Below are 10,038 nucleotides of genomic sequence, written 5' to 3' on the forward strand. Positions count from 1 at the left end.
ATCTAGCCTTATTTCGACTAGTGTCTCGCACCGTCCGGTAATTGGCTCTGATACCATTTGTAACAACACAAGCCCACTGCTAGGTGATTGGTTCTAATACCATTTTCTCTGTTAAAGAAAGGATCTAGCCTTATTTCGACTAGTGTCTCGCACCGTCCGGTGATTGGCTCTGATACCATTTGTAACAACACAAGCCCACTGCTAGGTGATTGGTTCTAATACCATTTTCTCTGTTAAAGAAAGGATCTAGCCTTATTTCGACTAGTGTCTCGCACCGTCCGGTGATTGGCTCTGATACCATTTGTAACAACACAAGCCCACTGCTAGGTGATTGGTTCTAATACCATTTTCTCTGTTAAAGAAAGGATCTAGCCTTATTTCGACTAGTGTCTCGCACCGTCCGGTGATTGGCTCTGATACCATTTGTAACAACACAAGCCCACTGCTAGGTGATTGGTTCTAATACCATTTTCTCTGTTAAAGAAAGGATCTAGCCTTATTTCGACTAGTGTCTCGCACCGTCCGGTGATTGGCTCTGATACCATTTGTAACAACACAAGCCCACTGCTAGGTGATTGGTTCTAATACCATTTTCTCTGTTAAAGAAAGGATCTAGCCTTATTTCGACTAGTGTCTCGCACCGTCCGGTGATTGGCTCTGATACCATTTGTAACAACACAAGCCCACTGCTAGGTGATTGGTTCTAATACCATTTTCTCTGTTAAAGAAAGGATCTAGCCTTATTTCGACTAGTGTCTCGCACCGTCCGGTGATTGGCTCTGATACCATTTGTAACAACACAAGCCCACTGCTAGGTGATTGGTTCTAATACCATTTTCTCTGTTAAAGAAAGGATCTAGCCTTATTTCGACTAGTGTCTCGCACCGTCCGGTAATTGGCTCTGATACCATTTGTAACAACACAAGCCCACTGCTAGGTGATTGGTTCTAATACCATTTTCTCTGTTAAAGAAAGGATCTAGCCTTATTTCGACTAGTGTCTCGCACCGTCCGGTGATTGGCATTTTCTCTGTTAAAGAAAGGATCTAGCCTTATTTCGACTAGTGTCTCGCACCGTCCGGTGATTGGCTCTGATACCATTTGTAACAACACAAGCCCACTGCTAGGTGATTGGTTCTCACCGTCCGGTGATTGGCTCTGATACCATTTGTAACAACACAAGCCCACTGCTAGGTGATTGGTTCTGATACCATTTTCTCTGTTAAAGAAAGGATCTAGCCTTATTTCGACTAGTGTCTCGCACCGTCCGGTGATTGGCTCTGATACCATTTGTAACAACCCAAGCCCACTGCTAGACGATTGGCTCTGATACCATTTTTTCTGTTAGAGAAAGGATCTAGCCTTATTTCGACCAGTGTCTCGCACCGTCCGATGATTGGCTCTGATACCATTTGTAACAACCCAAGCTCACTGCTAGCATATATTGTATGTTTTGGTTTGTTATGTATCGTTGTCAGTCTCACAGTTTTAAAACATGTCTACTAGAGAGAGGTTTCCACACCCCTGTAAGGAATGTTTCGTTCCACTCTCAACTGATGTGGGATCTCATAAAGGGCGAGGTTCAAATGAAGATTATAACTATTTTCATTAACGGGGAAACGGATTGAACCAACGAACAATGGTTTTTTTTTGTTATGAACAAAAAAAAAAAAAAAAAAGGTTAGAACCCAAGAGAAATTGCAGCTTCTGATCTCCAATGCCTTGCTTTCTCAAACCCATTGGTATAATTATCAAAATCATCAATTGTTTGGTCAATTTCCTCTTGAGTGTTCATCACAAATGGCCCAAATTGCACAACAGCCTCACTCAATGGTTCACCTCCTACCAAAATGAACCTCAGAGCCTTGCCTGACTTATTCCATACCTCTAAACCGTCCCCGAACCCGAGCAGAAGAAGGTTATGTGCTGTCGTCGACGTCGCCTTCGAACTACCGAAGATACCTTCACCCTCAAGAACGTAAACAAACGCGTTCCAGGACGATGGGATCGGCTGCTGGAGATGAGCTTTTGGCTTGAGAGTGATGTCTAAATACATGGTTGGTGTTCTTGTGTAGATTGGTGACTTTGCTCCCAATGCTTCACCGGCTATTACTTTCACTTGCACTCCATCTTTGGTAGCTTCTGGGATTTCCTTGCTTGAAACTTCTTGGTAGTTTGGTTCAATCCTGAGATTCATAAAAGGAAGTGTTACAAAAGCTTGTGGGAATCTATGTCTAGCTTTCTTATAAGATACGTATGAAACGAAACGAAAATTTCAACTGGACGATGAGATTTTACGTCGTTTCCTATTGTAACTATTATGAGATCCTATATCAGTTGTAGGGGGCGAAGCATTCTTTATAAGGGTGTGGAAACCTTTCCCTAATAGACGTGTCGTTTCCTATTGTAACTATTATGAGATCCTATATCGGTTGTAGGAGGCGAAGCATTCTTTATAAGGGTGTGGAAAACTTTCCCTAATAGACGTGTTCTAAAACCTTGAGGGAAGCCTAAAGAGGACAATATCTGCTAGTAGTGGGCTTGGATCGTAACAAATGGTATCAGAGCCAGATACCGGGTGATGTGCCAACGAGGAAGCTGAACCATGAAGGGGGTGGACACCAGGCGGTGTGACAGCGAGACGCTGGGCCCTAAAGGGGGGTGGATTGTGAGATCCCACATCAGTTGGAGAGGGGAACAAAGCATTTTTTATAAGGGTGTGGAAACCTTTCCCTAGTAGACGCGTTTCAAAACCTTAACGGGAAAACGAAAGAAAAAGCCCAAAGAGGACAATATCTCCTAATGGCGGACTTGGGCCATTACAAATGGGTATCAGAGCTAGACACTGAACGATGTGCCAACGAGGAGGCTGACCCTTGAAGGGGGGTGGACATCAGGCAATGTGTCAGCGAGGACGCTGGATCCCAAAGGGGGGTGGATTGTGAGATCTCCCATCAATTGAAGGGGGAACGAAACATTTTTTACAAGGGTCTGGAAACCTCTCCCTAGCAAACGCGTTTTAAAACCTTAAGGGGAAAATCGAAGGAAAAGCCCAAAGAGGACAATATCTGCTAGCGGTGAACTTGGGCCGCTACAAATGGTATCAGAGCCAGACATCGGGGGATGGGCTAGTGAGGAGGCTAAACCTCGAAGGGGGGTGGACTCTAGGCAGTGTGCTAGCGAGGACGTTGGGCCCCAAAGGGGAGGTGGATTGTGAGATCCCACATCGGTTGGAGAGGAGAACGAAACATTCTTTATAAGGGTGTGGAAACCTCTCCTTAGCAGATGCGTTTTAAAACCTTAAGGGGAAGCCCAGAAGGGAAAGCCCAAAGAGGACAATATCTACTAGGAGTGGGTTTAGGCAGTTACAGCTACTCTTTTTGAAATTTACACGATCTATTCTCGATAGCATCCATCGAATCAAGATAAGTATATCTTTCGAAGTTAAGAGCATCTCGAGTCCTAACTATATCAACGAAGGGAGTCGACAATTCGTGTAGGCAAAAGTCCGTTCCATCAATGTCTACCCTCTGACGTATCGATCCGAGAAGTGAGCTAATTTATGAGTCCACAAAGCTCTAACTCATTGGGATTACAAGTAGTTCTAAAGATTTAGTGAAGGAAAAATGAAGGTGAGAGGAAGAAACGTAAAGGTGATAAGTGATAAGACAGCACAACACAACAAATACTTGACAAGATTGATTCAGAAGCAAAAGAAAGGTTGTTGAAGTTGATCTTCCACATACAAAGTGTGCTTCACTCAAAAGCACCTTTATCATGAAAAATCATAATGGTTGTTTGTGGACAAAGCATTAGTTAATCATTTGGCTGTAAGGACTTGGAATGTTTGGAAATACCCTTCTTAAGTTCTCCAAATTAAGTCTTCATCCAAGTGCTCGTCGAGCTGGTTTTAGCGTGAATGAGGTATTACTCGAGAAAAGGGAGCGTGGGCTATGAGTATACAAACAGTGGGTGTGAAATCCCACATCGGTTGGAGGGGGACGAAGCATTCTTTATAAAAGTGTAGAAAACTCTTCCTAGCAAACGAGTTTTAAAAACTTTGAGGGGAAGCCCGAAAGAAAAAGTCCTAAGAGGACAATATCTGCTAGCGGTGGGTTTAGGCCGTTACAAATGGTATCAGTGCCAAACACCGGGTGGTGTGCCAGCGAAGACGCTGGGCCCCGAATGGGGTGGATTGTGAGATCTCACATGGTTGGAAAGGGAAACGAACCATTTTTTATAAGAGTGTGGAAACCTTTTAGTAATAGACGCGTTTTAAAAACCTTGAGGGGAAATCCAAGAGGGAAATCCCAAAGAGGACAATATCTACTAGTGGTGGGCTTGAGCTGTTACAAATGATATCGATGCCAAACACCGGGCAATGTGCCAGCGAGGAGGCTGAATCCCGAAGGGGGGTGGATACCAAGCAGTGTGCCAGCAAGGACGTTGGCCCTGAAGGAGGGGTGGTTCGTGAGATCCCACATCGGTTGGAGAGGGGAACGAAACATTCTTTATAAGGGTGTGGAAACCTCTTCCTTGCAGACGCGTTTTAAAAACATTGAGGGAAAACCTGAAAAAGAAAGCTCAAAGAGGACAATATTTGCTAGTAGTGGGTTTGGGCCGTTACAAATGGTATCAATGTCAGACACCGGGTGATGTGTCAGCGAGAAGGCTGAACTCTGAAAGGGGGTGGATACCAATCGGTGTGCGAGCGAGGACGCTGGGCCGGCCTCGAAGGGGGGTGGATTATGAGATTCTACATCGGTTGGAAAGGGGAACAACGCATTCTTTATAAGGATGTGGAAATCTCTCCCTATCAGACGTGTTTTAAAAACTTTGAAGGGAAACCCGAAAGAGAAAGCTCAAAGAGAACAATATCTGCTAGCGGTGGGCTTGGGCCATTAAGTTCAAAAAAAAGTGCATAAAAAAAAAAAAAAAAAAAAAAAAAAAAAAGGTGGTTCTTACATTTTGTTCTTGGAAGAGAGGTTGATCCATAGCTGGAGGCCCCTTTGGGTACCTTGGGCTGCAGGCATTTCTGAATGTACAATACCTCTACCTGCAGTCATCCACTGCAAGTCACCTGCTCCTATTGTTCCCTTGTGGCCTTCAAAATCTTCATGTGTCACACTTCCCTGTGGACCCAAACAGGTAACAATCAATGGGTTGTGTCTACTTTCAAGACCCCACAACTAAAATAACTTAGAACGACCCAATTTGTGTCTTTTCTTTTTAACGTATTAGTGAATATATGAATTGTATAGCGTCAAATCAAACGTGTTCTTCGCGACCTTAACATTAGTATTACTGTTTTCTAATCAGAAGTTGTGAGGTCCCACGTTGGTTGGAGAGGAAAACGAAGCATTTCTTATAAGGGTGTAGAAACCTCTCCCTAGCAGACTCCTTTTAAAAATCTTGAGGGGAAGCTCGAAAGAGAAAGTCTAAAGAGGACAATATTTGCCAACAGTGGGCTTGAGCTGTTACAAATGATATCAGAACACCAGGCGGTGTGCCAACGTCGACGCTGGCGCCCAAGGGGGTAGACTGTGAGATCTCACGTTGGTTGGAGAGAAGAACGAAACATTCCTTATAAGGGTGTGGAAACTTCTCCCTAGCATACACGTTTTAGAAATCACGTTGGTTGGAGACTCGAGATGCTCTTAATTTCGAAATATGTACTTATCTTGATTCGATGGATGCTAATTTCAAAAAGAGTAGTTGTAACAGCCCAAGCCCACCGTTAGTAGATATTGTCCTTTTTGGGTCTTCCCTTCCGGGCTTCCCTTAAGGTTTTAAAATGAGGAGAGGTTTCTACATTCTTATAAAGAATGTTTTGTTCCCCTCCCCAACTGATGTGGGATCTCACAATCCACCGCCCTTCGGGACCCAGTGGCCTCGTTGGCACTCGTTCCCCTCTCCAATCGATGTGGGACCTACAATCCACCCCCTCCGAGGCTCAGCGTCCTCGCTGTCCACCCCCCCACCCCTTCGGGTTTCAGTCTCCTCGCTAGCACATTGCCCGGTGTCTGACTCTAATACCACTTGTAATGGCCCAAACCCACCGCTAGCAGGTATTGTCCTCTTTAGGCTTTCTCTCAAGATTTTTAAAATGCGTCTACTAGGGAGAGGTTTCCACGCTCTTATAAACAATGTCGAAGCTAGCGTCCTCGCTGACACTCGTTCCCCTCTCCAATCTACGTGAGATCTCACACATAAAGTCATCAAAACAGACCCAAGAAACTGAGTTTTGTGGTGAGATCATGAATTGGTCATACCTGTAACATGTAGGTCACTGTCTCAAATCCTGTTCCAACTCAAAGAATGATAACAAAGTTAACAAAATGTATTAATCTTAATCATAATCAAGATCAATAAGAACACCAGCAATCAAATATCCAAATTCCAAACCTCTATGTGGATGATCTGGGAACCCAGCTGGGGCAGTAACTGCAAAGTTCAAGAAGCAAATATCATAAGCATCACATATGTCGTAACAACTCAAGCCCACCGTCAGTAGATATTGTTCACTATGGCCTGTTACGTATCGCCGTTAGCCTCACGGTTTTAAAACGCATCTACTAGGAAGAGGTTTCTACACCCTTATACTAACGTGGGATCTCACAATCCACCCCTTGGGGGTCAACATTCTTGTTGGCACACTCCCCGGTGTCTGGCTCTGATACCATTTGTAACAGCCCAAGCCCACAGCTAGCAAATACTGTCCGCTTTGACCCGTTACATATCGCCATTAGCCTCACGATTTTAAAACGCGTCTACTAAGGAGAGGTTTCCACACCCTTATAAGAAATGTTCATTCCCCTCTCCAACCAATGTGGGATCTTACAATCCACCCCCTTGGGGCCCAACGTGTTGTCTGGCCCTGATACTATTTGTAACAGCCCAAACTCACCGCTACCAGATATTGTCTGTTTTGGCCCGTTATGTAACGTCGTCAGCCTCACGGTTTTAAAACGCGTCTACTAGGGAGAGGTTTCCACACCCTTGTAATAAATGTTTTGTTTCCCTCTCCAACCAACGTGGGATCTCACAATCCACTCCCTTGGGGCCAACGTGGTGTATGGCTCTGATACTATTTGTAACAGCCCAAACTCACCGCTAGCTGATATTATCCGCTTTGGCCCGTTACATATTGCCGTTAGCCTCACGATTTAAAAAACGCATCAACAAGGGGAGAGATTTCCACACCCTTATAAACAATGTTTCGTTCCCCTCTCCAACCAATGTGGGATCTCACAATCCACCTTTCTTGGAGGCCCACGTCCTCACTAGCACACCACCCAGTGTCTATCTCTAATACCATTTGTAACCGCCCAAGCCCAAGCCCACCGCTAGCAAATATTGTCCGCTTTCGCCCATTACATATCATCGTCAACTTATTCTAAAACGTATCTACTAGGGAGAAGTTTCCACACTCCTATAAAGAATGCTTCGTTCCCCTCTCCGATCAACATGGGATCTACCCATTCAATTTCAACACCAAAAATTAAGAACAAAAACATAGAGAAACCCACCTGAAAACTCATCCAAAACCAGAAAAGGGTCAAAGTATTTCAGCTCAAACCTGTCAAAAACACCATTGAAATCTTAGACCAAACAATAACCCAAGAACATCCTCTCAATTCACCAACTCAAATGCTACATTCAAGCCATTAAACAGAACTAAAAACAGAGAGACACCCATCAAAATTCCCTCTCCAAACACCACCAACTCATTCAAAATGGTACATTCATAAGATCAAACAAGAAACAGAGAGAAACCCATGATTCAAACCACAAAAATCTCAAACCCCATCAAAAAAAATTCAACATTTCATTACCTTCCAATGCTCCTTCGAACAATGGCACCCATCCCTTCATGCTGAGGCCTAGCCAGGAACTTTCTAGCCACCAAACGAGGCTCTGAAACAACATTGTGGCTCGATTTCTCAGGCATTGTGGCTCAACTTAGAAACTTGGCATACAAGATTAGAAGAAGAAGAAGTGAATTTATAAGGAACGAGGAGAAATGGTATGAAATGGAAAGAGAAGAAGTGGGTTGCCAAAGAAGACTGAGTTGGGTTAAAATATGGTCTGAAAGGGCTGAATTTGACATTTTTGGGGTTTTCTTTGGCTTATGGGACTCTCTTTCCCCTTTGCTCACTGTTTGTCAAAACGTCATGTTGGCGTTGTGATGAGGTGTAGCGTTGTTTTGGTTAAAATATTGGCTTTTGGTGCTTTAAAGTTTCAATTTTTATTTTATTGGATTTAACCTTGTTTGGGGCCGGATAGAGAAGTCTTCTTTGTTCCCGTCCCCACTTTTTATGTGAGGGTTGAAGTCCACCACTGGCAGATATTGTCTGTTTTGATCCGTTATGTATCGTCGTCAACCTCGTAGTTTTAAAACGTGTCTGTTAAGGGAGATTTTCACTCTCTTATAAGTAGATATTGTCTGCTTTGGCCCGTTATGTATCGTCGTCAACCTCATAGCTTTAAGACGTGTTTGCTAGTGAGAGGTTTTCACTCTCTTATAAGTAGATATTGTCTGCTTTTGGCTTGTTATGTATCGTCGTTAGCCTCACAATTTTAAAACGTGTCTGCTAAGGAGAGGTTTTCACTCTCTTATAAGCATATATTGTTTGCTTTGGCCCGTTACGTATCGTCGTTAACCTCATAGTTTTAAAACGTGTATGCTAATGAGAGGTTTTCACTCTCTTATAATCAGATATTGGCTGCTTTTGGCCTGTTATGTATCATCGTCAATCTCACAAACGTGTCTGCTAATGAGAGATTTTCAGTCTCTTATAAGCAAATATTATCTGCTTTGGCCCGTTATGTATCGTCGTCAACCTCACAGTTTTAAAACTTGTCTACTAAGGGAGGTTTTCACTCTCTCATAAGCAGATATTGTCTGTCGTTGTCAGCCTCACAATTTTAAAATGTTCTTGCTACCGAGAGGTCTTCACGCTCTTATAAGCAATGTTTAGTTCTTCTCTCTAACTAAAGTGGGATCTCACATTCTATTTCAATTTTTATTGTTCCGAAAATTTTCATTTATTTATACTACAATCCGAGCTAAAAATTTGTAATAATCAGGTTCCTCATGAAGATTTTTTTTTTAATTTTATTTTATAAAAAAATAGAGTATTTTCATTTTTCAAATTTTGTCTATCAATAAAATTTTTTTAGAAAGTCAAATTTTACTAATATATATTTGACAAGGTTGGGAAAGAGAAATTTGAGCGAGAGTAGAAACGAGGACACAATTCTCGTATCTGCTCCCGTTTAGCTAATGCGGAGAGGTAGAAATTTGAGCGAGAGTAGGAACGAGGACACAATTCTCGTATCCGCTCCCGTAGCTAATGCGGAGAAATCTCTCTCAACCTTCTCTCTCATTTTCGACAAAGCTTGAAATGTCAAGGTTGATGAAAATCTTGGAGAAATATTGACTAAAGCCTATCGGGATCGAACTATCAATATCAATTCATCGATCTTAAAAACCCATGAAACTTGTTTGAATTAGTAAACAAGACTTTAATTATAGACTTTTCACGATGAAAAAGAAATCATGAAAAACAACTATCAATATTTCTCGAGATTTTGGAAAAACATTCTACACGTTGAATTCGAAGAAATGTTATTCGACATTTTAAACCCTTAATTCTTTTAACAATAAAACTTGATTTAAAAAAAATTATAAAAAAAATGAAGATTCGAACATTTGACTTTTTAGTTAAGCTATGCTCAAATTGTGCTGAAATCTTTATCTTAAACTTTAAAAACGTTCCAATTTTAACGTTTATAATAATTTTTTTAAAAAAATAGTTAAAAATAAAAGATAAAGTTGAAGAACCAAATTAATTAAAATTATGAATTAAAGTTTGGAATCATAAGTCATAACTATATTTTGACCACAAAATTAATTTATGATGAATTTCATTTTCACACCTTATGCCCTACTTGGTTGGGTCCCATCATTCCACTTTTTTCTCCTTTGCAATTCATAGGAAAGTTCCCTTTAATCAAATTCAAAATGGAATGAAAA

At 42.0% G+C, this 10,038-nt stretch overlaps 1 protein-coding gene across 1 annotated transcript; it reads right to left on the reverse strand.

Moving 5' to 3' along the window:
- Nucleotides 1–1,576: 1,576 nt before the first annotated feature.
- On the reverse strand, nt 1,577–8,067 carry LOC111442984 (pirin-like protein). The gene is made up of 6 exons (XM_023080566.1): nt 7,835–8,067; nt 7,529–7,578; nt 6,405–6,443; nt 6,272–6,300; nt 4,965–5,131; nt 1,577–2,185 (listed from the first exon to the last, which is right to left on the reverse strand). Exons 1-6 carry the CDS (start codon nt 7,948–7,950, stop codon nt 1,681–1,683), a joined length of 906 nt encoding a protein of 301 aa, XP_022936334.1. The 5' UTR covers nt 7,951–8,067; the 3' UTR covers nt 1,577–1,680.
- Nucleotides 8,068–10,038: the final 1,971 nt, after the last annotated feature.

This window comes from Cucurbita moschata, unplaced genomic scaffold (assembly GCF_002738365.1).
Source record: "Cucurbita moschata cultivar Rifu unplaced genomic scaffold, Cmos_1.0 Cmo_Scf00005, whole genome shotgun sequence".
NCBI classification, from domain to species: Eukaryota; Viridiplantae; Streptophyta; class Magnoliopsida; order Cucurbitales; family Cucurbitaceae; genus Cucurbita; species Cucurbita moschata.